This window comes from Polistes dominula, unplaced genomic scaffold (genome assembly GCF_049000335.1).
Source record: "Polistes dominula isolate Pdom_NZ unplaced genomic scaffold, Pdom_raw_medaka contig_22, whole genome shotgun sequence".
In the NCBI taxonomy this organism is placed as follows: domain Eukaryota; kingdom Metazoa; phylum Arthropoda; class Insecta; order Hymenoptera; family Vespidae; genus Polistes; species Polistes dominula.
The window spans coordinates 3,402,810-3,421,847 of NW_028300966.1; the positions used below are offsets into that span (position 1 = coordinate 3,402,810).

General features: G+C 22.9%; 2 protein-coding genes across 19 annotated transcripts in view; one reads left to right on the top strand and one right to left on the bottom strand.

The window, feature by feature from the left end:
- The window catches only part of mtd (TLD domain-containing protein mustard), a 220,719-nt gene that overhangs the window by 63,205 nt on the left and 138,476 nt on the right, over nucleotides 1–19,038 (bottom strand). For 15 of the 17 annotated variants that reach the window (XM_089172977.1, XM_089172968.1, XM_089172970.1 and 12 more), the window contains 2 exons: nucleotides 8,185–8,253; nucleotides 5,498–5,604 (listed from right to left, as the gene is read on the bottom strand). In XM_089172977.1, coding sequence (XP_089029103.1) covers nucleotides 5,498–5,604; nucleotides 8,185–8,253 — 176 coding nt within the window. Of the gene's footprint in view, nucleotides 1–5,497; nucleotides 5,605–8,184; nucleotides 8,254–19,038 lie in introns of those variants that run through there. The other 2 variants (XM_015315725.2, XM_089172975.1) reach the window with 1 other exon arrangement.
- The window catches only part of LOC107063638 (uncharacterized), a 163,537-nt gene that overhangs the window by 405 nt on the left and 144,094 nt on the right, over nucleotides 1–19,038 (top strand). The gene's annotated exons all lie outside the window — the stretch shown is intronic.

A 19,038-nucleotide genomic window follows, 5' to 3' on the forward strand; every position in this document is an offset into this window, starting at 1 on the left:
AAACGGTCGGTTTTAGATGTCACCGAGTGTTGCTGACGATTAAATGTTACGTGATACTTTTTAATCGGATTAATAATACATTATAATTATTTATAAGAAATATACTATAGAGACTAAAGACAGTAGTAGAGACACGTATAAGTATGTATTGTATATAGACGTGTATATATGCTGTAGTGGTGATATTTTAACCTAACCTAACTTTTTTTTAAATTATCTACTTTTAATCATCATACGAGATGTAAGTTGCAAGCAATTTTTTTTCATTGATGTAATAAATTGGTAGTTTTGAGCTTAACATAGAAAAAAGGTATTTCTTTTTATTTCAATTAAATATAAAAGTTTTTACTTTTATATTTTTTTACTTTTGTAAACATTTTCTATTAAACAGAATCTCAATTTTATTTAATAATTAATTTTTATTAAACGATACATATTTATATACTTTTTTATTATTATATATTAATATAATAATTACAATATTAATATAATAATAATAATAATATATATTAATAAATTTTAATATATTATATAAACATATTTATTATTATTATTATTATTATTATTATTATTATTATTATTATTATTATTATTATTATTATTATTATTAATATTATTATAAAAGAAACTTTCGTATTATATATAAAAATTACTTTTATTCAAATTAACGTGTATACATATTATTCTGTTTATTTTAATATCGTTTATCGTATAGAAAAAATTGTATAAAAAAAAGAAAAAAGAAAAAAGAAAAAGAAAAAAGCTTATAGAAACGATTAGAAATTATATTTGTATATATGTAGAGAGTACACACGAGTATAAAAGTGTAATCATCTATACGAAAATATATTCTTCGAGGAGTATCGTAAACGGTAGAACGTAATCTAAGCAATGAATGAGATATCCTGTAAATATTTACATTTTGTAGATATAAACAAAAAAGAGAAAGAAAATACTTTGTAAGGAAGTGTCATATGAAACTTCCTGATTGTTCAAAATTCTAATCAAACAATTATTTGATATTATATGATATACCCGATATAAATGATAGAAACAAATTTTTGATAATATTATTAAAAAAATTTAAACAAAAATTTTATAACAAAAATATCTCGAACGAACTACGATCAATGATTCAAGGTCCAATTTGTTAACATTGTACTCATGATTATACGTACGGGAATAAGTTTACGATAGGGAATGAAAAGATAGCGTAAAGTTTATGGTCAAGGTAAAGAAAATATTTGTACAGTCTGTTATAGAATGAGGGGGGAGAGGGAGGGGGGTGGGTGGTTAGTAGTTGACGAGTGGAAAAGTTTTGATAGAAGCCCTGTTTATAAAGTATAAAAACCCTTTTTTTTTTTTTTTATTCTTATTGTTGGTCCTTTTTTAATGTTCACGATGACGACGATAATGATGATGTAACATAATAAATATAGATCCTATTTAGAAACATAAAAGCCACTTTGTGCTTATTAGCCAATTATATTCTTACGCCTACGTAACGTTTGATCAAAGAATGCGATGAAAAAAATAAAAATTATTAAAAAAAAAAAAAATAATAAAAAGAAAGAAGTATAAAGATAGAAGAGATAATCGAAAGATTATCAGGTATGATTACAAATGATGAAAGATGTCATTTTCTGTTAGATTGGATGTTAATTTTCCATTTTTCTCAAGTGTTGCAAAATTGTAAAATATCTTACGATATGAAATTTATGAATAAGCATAATTGGTTATACATTTAATATATTTTTTGTTTTTAAATAAATTTAAATTTGTATATAACATTTATTTTATTTCATATATAATATATAAATTAATATTTTTATTTTAATTATTATATAATTAAAATTAAAATATATTAATATTAATATTTTAATTTATTATATATTTATATATACAATATAATTATTTATATATTAATTCATATATAATTTAAATTTAAAGATATAATAATAAATATATATATATATATAAATTTAAAGTTAACACTGGTCGAAGATATAGGTAGGGAAAAATCGTTTATATTTAAACATCTGTGATTCCGTTATCTTTCCATGCGAACTTTCTTATCAATCAAGTTCATCGCGAACAAATATGTATATGCATTTTTCTTTCTATCCTTTTTCTTTTTTTTTTTCCTTCTGCTCACGATCGCGCACGCGTGATACTTTTTTTATTATTAAAATTAAATGTTCTTTTTCAATAATAATTTTCTAAAATAATATTGATAAATAAATTTATATAATAAAATATAAACGAAATATTATATTCTATTGATTGGAAGACGAATACTAAATAATCATAATAAATTAAATGTATGTAATCTGTTTTATACAAATAGTTAAAGTTCATCTATTATTTATATTTTGTTGTTGTCTGAATGACTCATGTGTTTATCAGATGAATTCTTGTACTTTCGTGTGGAAATTGTATATATAAAAATACGTAAAATTTGTAATATTAATCTATAACATATAAAATAATTATAAATTAATTATAAATATAAATATGAATATAAATATAAATATATATATATATAATTAATAATATATAATTTTAAATATTCATTATAGATATATACAATTATTTAAATAAATATATAAAAAATATATACAAAAAATAGGTAAAATTTGTAATATTATATTAAAATATATAAAATAATTATAAATTAATTATAAATATAGTAAAACGTTTTTATATATTAATATATATATATATAAATTAATTATGTGAATATAATGAGAAGTATAATTATAAATATATAAAAAAAATAGGTAATATTTGTAATATTAATTTATAATATATAAAATAATTATAAATTAATTATAATTAATATATATATATAAATAGATCAAAATTTTTTAATATTAATTTTGTTTTCTTTTTTTCATGAATTTATTATTTTCCGTTCAAATTTATTTCTCAATTCAAAATATAGTAAACTTATTGGATGAATTATTCTGTTCAAGAATGCGTACGGTAATAATCGAAGATCCAACAATTTGATCTGAATTTAACATGAACGATATTCACTCTCTGGAATCGCACAAATCCTAAAACACATATCGAACTTCGACGATTTGTCAGCGCGTTCTTCGCAATCCAAAGATCCTAGGTATTTAGATGTATTTGTACATGTATATATATATACACACATATGCCAAATACTTATAAAACATATTATAAAAATTTGCAAAGAATTTGTTCGTTAATTCGATAATTAATTAATTACTTCTTTAAACGTGTTTCGATAAATAATCCTAATTATATTGTCTGTAGTATTTTACAAATTTCAATAATTTCATTCAAATTTTATTCATGGCGAGAGTAAATAAAGAAAAAAATAATTATTCGTGTAAATATTTTAACACGTATTTCATCGTTTATTCTCTTAATTATATTATTATTATTATTATTATTATTATTATTATGAAAAAATTATTTTTTTTCTTGAGGTTTGTTTACCCGGGCGCTCAGTCTCTGGACCATTGTACCCGGGCGCTCAGTCTCTGGACCATTGTACCCGGGCGCTCAGTCTCTGGACCATTGTACCCGGGCCCCTTACGGGGAGAAACCTATGACCATAGCGGTCCCGCGGGCAGCCCCGACTCCCTTGCAAAGCGCAGGAGTCTGGCCGCCTCTGAGTCCACTAGGTCGGAATTATGAATAATTAATTTCAAATGTTTATTAAATATAAAAGAGAAAATTAATTTTTACAAATTAAATTTCATACTTTTTAAAATAAAGTAAATCGAATTAACCTTAAACGTTTAACATTTGTGCTTAAATTTAAACAATTTTTTAAGATAACTTATAAACAGAAAAGAAAACGATAAAAATGGCGGGAATTGGTATTTGCGGCAATGAACTTTCAAGTTTCTACTGCCAATTATTAATAATAATAATAATAATAATAATAAAATGATAAAACAATAAAAAATAATAATAATAATATTGTTAAAAGAATTAAAACGAATAAAAAACTTTAATGATTTCGTAAATCTTGTTCTGTTTTTTTTTTTTATTGGGTCAATTGCACGATCTTACCTCATCTTCGATATACTTCGATATATAATCGTACTATTATAATTATAATAAACGTGTATTTATACACGATGCACATACACATTAGTATAAAAAAGAAAAACTAGTATGGAAATAAGTGTGACGAGATGTAATCGATGAAGATGATCTGCTGTTAATCGAAGAATGGAATTATTGAGATGCTATAGTATCGAACAAAGAAAGAAAAAAAAGAATAAAAAAGAAAGAAAGAGAGAGAGAGAGAGAGAGGAGGAAATGGCATCCGTGCCACTTTAAGAAAGTAAGTCAATGTAATTCGTTGAAGTTGTAAGGTTGTACCAGCTGTTAAATAGCCACGATCTTGAGACCTTCGTCTAGTCTGGGATATATCTTATTACAAGGGCAACCTCGAATTTATTTTTTATTTTTACATTCTCTTCCTTTAAATCTTACGCTTATGCTTCCGTCTTTTGTTGCATTATATTTATTTCATTTTTTTTTATTTTTATAATTAGTAATATTTCATTTAAAATTCAACCAAGTCATTGATATCGTAACGTAATTTTTGTTAAATAATGTAAAACGTGGTTTGTTAATTAATATGTTTTATTAATAATAATTAATATTACTATAATATATATATATTTAATGTTTTAAATTATAATATATTATATTTAATAATTTAAAATAAATATAATAACATATCTATAAATATATAAATAAAATTGTAGTAATAAATATTTTTTTAAATATTAAAAATTAAATATTAAAACATTTATTATATAATAAATATTTTGTAAATTATAATATACTATATTTAATAATTTAAAAGAAATACAATATATTTATATTAATAAATATTAATAATAAATAATTATTATTTATGGTATATAAAATATAATTTATTTTATAGAATAGAAAAATACTATTTATAATCAATTTATAACTTTAATATAAATTATTGATAACGATAAATAAATAATACATATATATATATATTTTATGCATATAAATATTCCGTATGATTATTATTTAAAATAAAACAAATATCAATGAAATATATATTACATTTAACAATATTCCAATTAGATTCAAAATAAAATATAACCAATAAGAATTATTTTTTTGTATTTCCAATTATTTCAATTAAAATGTTCATTTTAATATTCAAACAAATAGATGAGTATTTCAAATATTTATGCATTTTATTATTCGACTAATTTTGAATTAGTGTTAGAAAGGAAGAAAAGAAAAAACAAAACATTAAAAAATTCATTATGAATAGAGAAACGAGGTTGAAATGAAAAAAAAAAAAAAAAAAAAAATAATAATCCTTGTAACGTCTTTCTTCTTCTTATTTCATTTGAAAGTATAATTAGATTTAAATATTGACAGATGATGTATCTAGATAATCAATCAAAGAAAAAAAAAGAAAGAAAGAAAAAAAAAAAGATCAAACAATACTAACCTTTGGATAATTTGTCGACTGATTCGAATCGACCTTCGACCTTATTTCGTAAAGAATCCAAATCGAAGGGCGCCGTGAATCCATGATCCACACTTCTGCTCTTACTCCTGTAAAAATTACAACAATAATTCAATTTAATTTAATTTATCATTAACAATTATTATTATTATTATTATTTTTATTATTATTATTATTTTCTAACATTTAACAATACAATTATTATTATTTGTTTCGTCGATAACTTTGATGAAAAAATTTTCAAGAACGAATCACTCGATTCGTCGTTCCAATTTTTATTGTTTTTTTTTTTTATTTTTTTATTTTTTAATTAAAAATTTGTCATTAAAAAACAAAAACGAACATCTAACACGTTATATATTATTATATAACACATTCAAAATGCAGCAATGCATGCGCTAGTTTTTATATATGCAAATGTGTCTGTCTCTGTCTGTCAGTGTTTGTTTGTTTGTCCTTTTTCTGTTTTGTTTGTTTCTGTGCATACTTGGGTGTGCTTGTGTGCGTGTATACGCGGTTTTATTATGCATACGATGCGAAAGACAATAAAAAAAAATAATAATAATGCAGATATTGTTGAAAATAAGAAAAAACTACAATTTTATGTCGAATTTTTCACATATTTTTTTTCTGATTGTTAATCAAAGATAAATAATTTTGTTTTGTTTTGTTTTGTTTTAATTACAATATATTAGGTTGACAAGAAAGTAATTTCAGCTTGCACCAATAGATAGCGTTATGTAAGAATTTTTTTTACTTTTGAGGTTAGATAGTTGACACTTTTAGGTTGCTATAGAAACAAATTCCGTGTAATTTTAAGGTAGTACCCTCCTGTGTCGGTTTAAAAAAATCGATTTTTTTTTTTTTTTTTTTTTACATATTCCGTAAGAAAAACATTTCAAAAATATGCTCCGAAAATTTCAGACCGATATTCAAAGTATTGTCAAAGTTATAGCCAAAAGTAGGGAGCGCGCCGTAGTGTGTATAACTCAGAACGCTTTCTATTTTTTTGCCTCCATTTACTCTCTGTTAGGTATTGTGTCTTTGATAGGCAAATTTTCAAATAAAATAATTGATGTGATAGTCAAATGAGGAAGCTGAAGGACTACTGTATGCACCAGGCATAGCAGAATAATTTAGGTATAATTTTTTTTATAAAAAATCTGTTCTCAAAACTTTAAACGCGTTTTTCTCGAAACTACGTTTTTGAAATTTTGGAGAAGCACTCACTAAAATCTATAGTACCGATTGGGCTAAAATTTTTACCAGTTATTCTTGAAAGATATTCTGATACATGATACCTCAAAAAACTTTAATTTTTTAATAATAAATATATTTTTTTAAACAATTAAAGGTAAAAAAATGTACCGATTTTGAAAAAATTTTTCACACGTCCGTCATTTTATTTTTTTGAAAAAAAATATACATATTGTTGGTATCACGTCTATAATTAAGCCTAAAGAATAATAAGTATTTTTAGTTTTTTTGTTTCGGACGGCTACAAAGGCTCTGTGCTTCTCCAAATTGAATTGGGGGACTCCAATTTGACGTTAAAAAAAAAGGACAAATCTTGCTCAAATTAGGTTAAAAAAAATTTTTTTTGTATAGTTTAAGATACTGATAAAAACATATTAAAATTTCAAAACGATCGCATTTTGTTTTCCTATTCAACAAAATTCATGAAAAAGCATTGAAATTTCGGTCTTCACAGGGAGGTACTACCTTAAATAAACGTAAATAAATGTAAAAATAAACAATTGAGTTTTATTTAATACTAGAAAACTGAAATTACTTTCTTGCCAACCCAATTGATAAAAACTAATTTGATTTTTAATTAATCTAATTGCGTTTTAATAATTTATCAAAACTGTCAATCAATATAACATTGAAAGTATAATTTTTAATAATTATTTAAAATGAAAATTAAGTTATTCGAATTTTGGATAATTGATTTGTGATTGATGAAAAAAAAAAAAATTAATTAAAATAACAAAACAATTATTTTATTTTTTTTTATTTTAATTTTCAATTAGCTTAATTAAACTCGTATTCGTATTTATCTGTATTATTTTTTTTTTATTGTCTTACGATAAACAAAAGATAATTAGCTGAAATAAAAAGAAAAAATTACTAAACATACACTACTGGCGTGTATAATTGAAAAAATATATACAGTGTGTGGAAAAATTAATCGTACATCGATCAATTTGAAATAAAATGTTGTGAAATTGTAGTTTATTTGTCTTTTGAATTTGAATATTTGTGTTCATGAAAAAGAAAAAAAAAACAATAAACAAAATGGCTTCATGTGTATTAACACTAGATATACCCGGACTAGTCATTTTGATTGGTTGGGCGGCCATTTTAATTCAAAATTTCTACTTCATGTAACATTTGATTTCTGTAAATAATTAAGCGTTTTGTTATTTAAAAATGTCTATAAATTTATTTATCTATTAATATTATTATTATTATTAAACATTTTTTGTTATTTTCTTAAGAGTAAATAAAGACTGGAAGACTCAAAATACATTTTTTTTATACACCAATTATTTTGACTAATGTAGTAGAAAAATAGGTATACTGAAAATGGTGGTATATCTAGTGCTAATTATTTGTTATAGTGTAAAAGTGTCAAATCTAAAAGCTTTCATTACAATGTTACATACCTGGTGTAAGACCCTATAAGACTCTCAGTAGATCTCGAATGTGTGACATCTTGGGACATTCGCCTGGACCTGATGTTTAAACAAACAATCCAAAAACAAGGACAATAAGAATACATGCAGTTCTACATGCAAGTGGAGCTTAAAAAATAATAACATTAAAAATGATTGAACGCTACGAAATTATTCGACAATGTAGTTTACAATGTAAAAAAAACAAAAACATTAAAAAAAAAATCATAATCAAAAAAATACAAATAATGAGAAGTAATTTTTGAACAATCAGAAACAAAAATACAAAAAAAAAAAAGAAAAACAAAACAAAAAAAAATATCTTGTTCGGAGTATCGGTCCCAATATTTTTTATTTCCATATTTTTTTTTTTTTTTTTTTTTTTTTTAATTTATCTTCGTAATACAACTATATAAATTTGTTAATAAAAATTAATATTTATTAATTAATAATTATTAATTATTAATTATTATAATCATTGTTTGAATTAAAAAATTGTGAATTTGAAATTTCAAAAAATAAAAAGTTTTTTTTTTTTTATTATTTATTAAAGGCACGAAACTTTACGATCAATCATTGCATAATATTTTCTTTTAATTTTTTTTTTTTAATTATAAATAATAATAATGATAAGAATGATGTAAAAAAACTAATGGTAAAGAAAAAATGACAAAAATTTAGGGGCTTATTTCGTTGATTCAAAGCTTTCGAAGGCATTAAAAACAAAAATAGAAAAAGTGTATACATTAAAAAAAAAAAAAACCCAAAAAGATCAAAAAAATGCATTGGCATCAAAAAGCGTGCGGCGTGTGTTAGTTCTTTTTTTCTTTTGTTAAATTTAAATTGTAAAAATTACAAAATCCTTTTCAACTCGTACCAAATTAAATTTAAAATTCGCATGAATATCTTTGTATTAAAAATTTGTACTTAAACTTGAATCAGAAGTTTAAAAAGGTAACATTTCTTTTTAAAATTAAGGTTTTTATTTCACCTGTACACACACACACACACATACATAAATACATTCACACATTTCTCAACACTTGTACTTTCCTCAACTCAATTTTCAATAATTTTATCAACATTTTATTTCAATAATAAAAAAAAAGAAACATATTATAGATGTGGGTTGTAAAAGCTTCGAACCTAACCTAAAAAACAATATGTTTTTCGTCAGTTAAACTGTTATTTTTGGTACATAAAAAAAAAGAAATATAAATTTTATCATTTGTTATGTTCAAAAGTTTACAATCCTCCCACATTACGACAACCAAAATTCGAATGAGTGTATCATCGATTGTATATGTTACAGCAGTAAACAGTAAATATGGAAGTCTAAAAATACAAAATAAAAATTAAAAAAAAAAAAAAAAAAAAAGAGAAAAATAAAACCAGATATTTGTGCGTCTAGACTGTAAGACGATATTTTGCTATAACAGATGGAAATATTTTTGGCAAATATTTTATAATCAAAATTCAAAACCAGACACAATTGCGCAAGAGAATACAGTTAAATATTATACTTTCCGTTTTGAAATATTATAATACACACCATAACGTTCGAAAAGTATTCTGATACAGAAAAAAAAAGTACCATAAATATAAATCACAATAAAAAACAAACAAAAAATTAATTCAATCATTTACCCATTGGAGAACAATAAAAAAAAAACAACAAAAGATATCGGGTATTTATTAAATATGTTCAATAAAAAAATGTTTTCCATTATTTATGAAAATAATACGTTATCGCGGTCGGTAATAGAAAAAGAAAAAAAAACGAAAGCCAACAAAAATAAAAGACATTACAGATTCCTTCCTTACCGACTGCGAACTATTAGTAAACAAATAAAAAATGGAATAGCATTGTAACACCAATATAAATAAATTGTACGATATATTTTTTTTTTTTTTTACTCGAAGAAGGACAAATAAGAATTGAAAAATTGAAATAGACATGTGTTAGTTGTGTAGATTAAAAATAGGTAAAACGATTGGCGATTTGCCCATTTGTTGTTCTGAGTAAGCTGATGCCTAGTGCAGCACGAGACTTTCGAAATCGCATGTAAAATCAGATAGATATGCATTTATGCGTGCATGTTAGCATGCATGCATGCATGCATGCGTGCATATTCGTATGTGTATGTATATATGTATATGCGTATGCATTTGTATTTTCACATATATGTGTGTTTATGAAAGAGGAAACGACTACCGTGAAGATGTTTCTCTCGATTTAACGCAACTAAAGGAGTTCTTTATGCATTCAAGCAAAACAGCTGTTTCAATTTATATATATAAATAATTTATCTTGTTTTCTTTTTCTTTTTTCTGTCTTTTTTTTATTATTTATCTAATCAAATTGATCAATCTATCTGACGTATTTAACCACTTCCCCTTTTTTTCGTTACGATTTATTGATGTCAAAGTTATCAGTTATATATATAAAATCAAAATATATAATTAATAAAAATAAAATAGATATATATATAGTTAATAAAAATATATGTAAAATATATAAACATATATATATATATATATATATAAAATACGAATATTTTTTTATTTTTATATTACATTTACAAGAGTAGATTTAAAAATTAGTCAACCGGATTCCATTGCTATCAATTTTTTTTTTTACTAATAACAATTTCAAATTTGTGTATTAATTAATTTTCTTATTTAATTTTATATATATAATATTTATTTATTAATATTATAATAATAATATTATAATATTTATGTAATTATTATATTAATTTAATATTATATTATATTTTTTTTAATTATTAATATATATTAAAACTAGTTTACTGAAATTATTAATATATATATTAAAATATTATATATAATTTATTATATTAATATATACATATATATATATGTATATATATATATATTGATTTTATTTATCAATATTATAATTTAATAATATATATATATTTAAATTTTTCTTTTGATGATAAAAGTAACCTGTTTTATATTTCTACATTTTTTAACACATATAATTTAATATTTTATTTAAGTCTTTACCAATTATAGTTGATCAATAAAATATTATTACAAAAATAGTTTTTAACAATTCATTAAATATATGTATATATTGTCTACTAGTATAATTATTAACTTTCTTTTTTTTTTTTTGTTTAGGGTAGGGAGTTTCATTTAGAGAGTAGTAGTCAGTAGGTTTCTTCATAACTCGTGCGAATAAAAAGGAACTCGAGTGCAATTTTATTGCATCGTCGAACTTTCGTCGAGTTTCAATTTCGCTCCAATCGAAATCGAGATAGAAATCGAAATTGAAATCGAAATCGATTCGAATGAACGCGTCTCGTTAAAATCTTATTTTTTCCCATCATCACTTTCATTTTTTATAATATTTTAATCCATTTCAATCTCGTTTACTTGTAAACGCCTTATTTATATATTTTTATTTTATTTATCTTTTAATTGCATATATACACATATAAATATGATAAAAATTAATAAAAATAAAAAAAAGAAATAAAATAAATTCTACGAATAAGAAAATGAAAAATAATTCAATCTCCTCGATGATATTAAATTTCGAGAGATTGAAAAAAAAAATAAAAGAAAGAATAAAAGAAAAAAAGAAAAATAAATAAATAAAAATTGTCGACGGAATTTAATTAATCGATGATTAAATCGAACGTTATTTCAAATCGCTAACGCGAATTCGAGATTTTCAAGGGTGGGTGGAGGGTGGTAAGGCGGCATGTTATATTAATCGATTGGCATTACTACGATATTACTCGAAATTCAACGGTACGTACTTACGTACGATAGATCGAATTACGAAAGGAAATGAAGTATCTACCAGATAAAAAAATTGCTATTGCTTATTAATTAATTTCTAAATCAGATAAAAAGAGAGAGGAAAAGAAATAGAGAGAGAGAGAGAGAGAGAGAAAAGTACAAATCGTAAAAGGAAATCCAACGAAGTTGCAAATTCGCTTTCTGCGATATGATCGATCGATGCCCCGTTAAATTAACTCTCATAATGTCTCGCTATAATTAAAACTGTACGAAGAAAAGATGAAATAAAAAAAAAAAAATAGAACTAAATAGAAGAAGAAGAAAAATCAGAAGAAAAAATATACCGAAAGAAAAAGAAAATTTAAACAAATAATTAGTAATGATAAAAAAGTACAATTAATAACAGGAGAAAATAACGATGTATCTATAGATGATAAATGACGATTATTATTATTATTATGATGATGATGATGATGATGATGATTATTATTATGATGATTATGATGATAATGATTATGACTTATCCGTAATAAATTTATATTATCGAAATAATTTTTTATTAAAAAAATATAATTTTGATGATTTAATAATCATCTATGAACGGTAAAGAGAAATTTTTGCATTGAAGTCGAGTAACAATTTATAAATTATTATTTTATATAATATTATTATTATTTATATTATTTTATATATATATGTAAGGGATTTTATTTAGGGTGAGAGGTGCGAAGTAAACATACACCCAGTTTAATCCCTTAAGCAGCAATGATTTTGAAAAAAAAAACGGCCAAAAAAATCTTTTTTTTTTTTTTGCATAAAAACATAATTTAGAAGATTGTTTTGACAAAAAAAATTTTTTAAAATACAGAAATAATCAATATTTGTATGTTAATTTTGGATTTTGTTTCATATTACCGAGAAGAGCCGAATATTGCAATGTTACACGTACGTCAATTTTTTAATTTATCTTTTTTGAATTACTATTTCGGCAAAACAAAAATTCTTTTTCTTTGCTTTCACATTCTTATTTTAAATTTTCTATTATATTTAAATGTAAAAAATCATACAAATATAAAATAATACGCCGCTCGAGTTAACTCGAGCGCGTGGAAATCGTTCGGTTTAGTGCGCTCGAGTTAACTCGAGCTGCTTAAGGGGTTAATCCTACTAATAAGATATATTTAAAACAGGTATTAGAAAAAGATAGAAGACAATAATAGTTTTAGAGTTTAGAGTTTTACAATCTTACGATTACAACTTAAATAAGCGAGTGTGTTCTTACAACTGATAACGACTTATAATGCAACTGCGACTGTTACGACTGATGACTAACTGAATACTGCTAAACTTCCGAACTGACCGACTGACTTCTGCCTCAAATCTGTGTCCTCTTATATTCATCTGCATCGTTCTCGAATTTTCCAGACATCCGTCTCGAGAATCTTTTAGATTTTCACAGACTCTCACACACAACTTAACACAACTTACAAAGAACAGACTACGCATCGTATTTCTTTATTTCGACCATTGGGTACTTTTTCCTTTAGTCCTTCGTCGCCTACTTACTTATCTATGTTTACTCTTCGAAACTTAAAACTCTCCTACATATATATATTTTATTATATTTTATATAGATATATTTAATTTCTTTTTTTCAAATGTAATTTAATAATAAATTCTTTCCAATATATGTGGTACACGGTATTATCGTTAAAAAAAAATAAAATCGTGTCATAATCTTTATAATTTAATCACATTAATTTTTATTTATTTTAATATTTTATTATATATATTTTTTTCGTTCATTACGAACTAACAAAACTAACTATGAAAAAATTATAATAATTGAGTTAATAATAATTTGTTTTCAATATATGAGCCGTTCAGTGCACACATCGATTAACTCCATAAAACAAAAAGTTTAGAAATGCGATTAATTAGTATATTGTATATTATTATATAATTATACTATTTTAATTATTTAATATTACTATATTTAATATTACTTTGTAATATTAATATACTACTTACTTACTAATATTAATATATATACTTTAATATTACTATAATTAGTAGTAAGTATATTGTATATTACTTATTATTCAATGGCTAACAAAATTTTACCGTTTAATGGTGTTAATCTTTATTATTCAAGAAAGTTATTATAAATATAAAAAGTTATGACTATACCAAGTGCTTTGACACTTAAATTTAAGAATTTTCAAAAAGTGGAGTTAATCGATGTGTGCACTGAATGGCTCATATGTGGTACACATGACATAATCATTAAGAATATAAAATTTTGTCATAATCATTATAATTTAATCATTCATTTATATTCACAGTTTTATATATATATATATATTCTTTTTGTAATTAGGTTAAAAAAAATTCTAATTACGCTAAAAATTATAATAATCGAGTTATATTCAAAGTAATCTAATTGTAGATAACAATAAAAAATGTAATTTTACATCCCAGTTATCCAAGAGAATATAGTTTTTGTCAAATTTATTTTTATTTTTTTTTCGTTGCTTTATTTAAATGTTCTTGAAATGGAAAAGAAATAGAGAAAGAAAAAGAAAAAGATGAGAAAGATGAGAAAGATGAGAAAGAAGAGATAGTATAGAGAGAACGTTTAAATACGTTTAAATACGTTTAAATACGTTTTTCTTTTACGTCGTAGAGAATAAGCGTAGGATGAAGGCGAATCAATAAGCTTCCGTTGCAAGTGTTCCATCTCGTCTCGTGGATATAAATAATAATTCCGATGCACACGTTGCCAATCTATGAATTTTCTCATCTAATAAAAACATCGACACTCTTTCCTATATATACATATATAAGAATTTTTATATACGTTAAAACATTATATTAACTTATCCTACGTAAATTATTTACGTACAAATTTTACAAATTTTTTTATTTAAACACCTAAGTCCTAGAGAAACTATTATCGTTTTTATGTTTTCTTATTTGTTTTTATTTTCATATTTGTATTTTTTTATTTTTTTATTTTTATTTAAATACGATAATAAAACGAGAGCCTTTGAAGATTTTTATTAAACGTTTCTTCACTTGTTCTTTTTTTTATTTTTATTTTAATTTAAATACAATAAAATTTAATAAATATTAAAATTTAAATAATTGTATTTAAATACAATTAAACGAACAATATTAAAATTTTTATGATTCGTTTCTTTACTTGTTCTTTTTTATTTTCTTATTTTTATTTTTATTTAAATACAATAATAAAATGAGCCTTGTGAACATTTTTATTAAACGTTTCTTCACTTGTTCTCTTTCGCATTTTTATTAATCCGTTTTTTTTTTTAATTTTATTTTTATTTCATTTATTTTTACACACGCAACCAACAGTGAAACCAACAACGAAATTTCTAACGGGGTTTATCGGATATTTACGTGAAATGATTTATTGTAACGCGTCTGCCACTATTGTGCCATGGCATAAATATTCGTTTGTTCGAATAAACACAGACTAGTTTTTAACATCTATTTTCAATCTAGATATATATATAGTTGATATTACAACAAATGGATGTACATTCGTTTAAAGAATGGGTGAAGTAATTGATATTGAACGGTTTCATTGTATTTTCTTTTTTCATTTTTTTTTAAATAAAAATAATTTTATTTTACTGCTTTACACAAACACACACACACACACAAAATTTATTTTTTAAATAAAAATTGTTATATTCATATTTTGCTTTTTTTCAGTTAATAAAATTCAATATTCAATGTTTTTTTTTCTAATATATTTTTCTTATTTACGTATTTCAATATATACATATATATATATATATATATATATATATATATATATATTTTTTATAATAATTTATATATAGCAAACGTGAAATTAATTTTGCTTTGTTTTGTCAGTACACTACGTTTACAATACTTTTATAAGAAAGTATATTTTTGAATAATAATATTAATAATAATAATAATAATCGTATCGATGATCAGGGGAGGGGGTGGTTTAGCTGATATGCGCCTCGTAGGAAAAAACGAGACGAGAGTTCTGCACACGGGCGCCGGCTGTGCTCCTGACGTCGAGGGACGACCCTCAAATTGCAGGGGCAGGGCCGACGCCTATGGTCTATAAAAGATTTGCCTTTACTTTTTGCAACGATAAAAAAAAATAATAATAATAATAAGGCTTATTAAATATTAAAATATACGAGAGGGAGAGAGAGAGAAAGAAAGATCATTTGAATATTCAAATATTCTGGTAACAAAAAAAAGAAACAATATTTTCATTTATAACAACAGTTTAATTGTTTCGTTCTTTCTTTTAATTTGTTTATTTTATAGAAATGAGTTTATTGGATGTTTTTAAAATTTATATTATAAATTCTTATAAAAATTCTATCAAATAATAATAATAATAAAAATAATAATAATATAATAATAATAATAATAATAATAATAATAATAATAATATAGAAATATATAATGTTTCCTCGAAATGGATACACGTAGGTGCTCGCCTAATGCAGAAGGTTAAATTAAAAATTCTATCGTCGTGCAAGGTGGTACGCGCCGTGTGCTAGGGAATTAATTATAAAAAGCTTTGTATAATAATATATCACAATGAATACAAATACAGTCACACAATGAATTTGCTTACGACACATTAATATGATAATTTCAAGTATTATTTTTATATTTTATAATTTTAACTTCTTTCAAATAATACTATCATAAAACCATCATACCAATATATAATGCATTTTAATTTCTTTTATCATATATTAATATGCAGTTTGTAAATTATTATGAAAAATTAGTTTTCTAATTATTATTAAAGTGACCAAAAATTAAAGAGAAGAAAAATAATAATAAAAATAATAATAATAATAATAATAATAAATGAATAAAATAACAAAAATTATTTAATCAATTTGTTTTAAATAATAATATTAATATTATATTAATATTAAATATATTTATTATAATATAAATAATATTAAAATTCAAAATAATAATAATAAAATAAAATAAAAAAAAAAGAAATAAAGTGATATAATTAATTTCATAATTATTATAATTAAAATAACGAACAATTAAAGAGAAGGAAAAGGAAATGATAATAAATAAATAAAATAACAAAAATTATTAATAAAAAAAAAATAATAAAGTAGAATAAAATAAAAAAAAATAAAAAAAAATAAATATATTAATAAAATAAACTAAAAAATAAAAATTGAAACAAAATAATACAATTCATTTCACAATTCTATTTAACATCGATAAAACTAATGTTGAACTAAAAAACTTTCTGTTAACTTACATAAGGAAAATAACTAAAAAAAAAAAAAACCCCAACAAATAGACCATCTATACTGTTTACATAATTACTATATATATATATATATATATATATATAAAAAGAAATGATGTATGCATTTTTCATCTAACTCTCTTTTCCCGATTACATTAAAAACTCACCTAGTCATCGTTCAAGCTTTCTATCGCACATTATTTGTATTAAAAACCATGACGAAATAGTTGAAGTTTCTTTGAGACGTAGCACAAATGTAGTTGGTAGTTTAAATAAGTAAGTTAGTATAAAGTAACAACCTGGGTAGTTCGATTATGATCGGGTGCGTGACTACGTGCACGCATGCATGATCGGTTTTTTTCTTTCTTTTTTTTTTTCTTTTTCTTCTAACGCATGTTTCGCGGTTACGAGAACGATCTATCTCTCAGGGCCTCTTTTGCTGTCCCTTTTTATAAAACACTATTTTCTCTCTCTGATTCTCTCTCTCTCTCTCTCTCTCTTATGTTCTTTTTTTTCTCTTACTTTCTGGTTCAGTTTCTGTTCGGACAACAACTTCCATCGAAAGAGAGAAAGGCGATCCGTGCGGTGCACGAGAACCGAGTTTGCCGTTTCGAAATATCCTGCAACACCTTACAACAAACAGTTCGATCTTCCTGCAATCGATTACGTTATTTAACTTACGTGTATTTTTCAATAGAATTATTCTAAACTTTGTAATTGGTGAACTAAATTTTGTACACGTATATTCTTTTTTTTTTCAGTAAGTCAACACTTTAGTTAGGATTGTGGCAATTATATTAATATTAATATTTTTATTAATATTGTTAATTTGATACCAAAAAAATACATTGTTATTTATTACCCTTTTATTATTTATTATGGTTCTAAATATTGAAAATAAAATAATCATGAATAATAATGATTCATGGTGATTGATAAATGTAAGAAATATTAGAAACAAAATATACAAAGAAATCATAATTTTATATATTCAATATTTAATGTTAAATTAATATTAGATATTTATTTCAAAAAAATTATTTTTTAATCATCTACAATGTAGGAATAAACAATAATAAATAATAATGATTCTTTGTGGTTTATAAACGTAAAGAAAGTTAAAAAAATAAATACATATACATTTTACTAGAAAAAAAACAATAACCTTTTTATTAAACATAGGAATAAATAATAATGAATAATAATGATTCTTTGTGGTTGATAAACGTAAGAAAGATTAGAAAGAAATATAAACTGATGATTTTGTTATTTACTTTTACGAATATTCAATTTGTGTTCAATTGTATGTTCAATCAATGTTCAATTGGTGAACAAAAGTTTGTGCACTTATTTTGTTTCTTTTTAAAGTCTCCATCATTTTATTAACCACAGTAATTAATAATAATAAATAATAATAATTTTCTGTAATTCATAAACATAAGAACGATTATAAAAAACGGGGGTTCATCATTTTGTTCTTTACTTTTACGAATAATAATCTATTTATTTCAAAAAAATTATTTCTTAATGACCTATAACGATTATTATTTATTACAAATATTAAAAAAAAAAAGATTTTAATAATAATAATTTGAATAATAATAAAGATTGGTGATTGATCTTTTTAATAATTGATATTTAAATAAAAATTTATTAATGAACAAAACTATAAAATTAAGGTAGGTAACTACATTACCGACCAACATGTTTACTTCTCAGTCGGTAACAAGATACAAACCACGACCTTTTCCTAGATT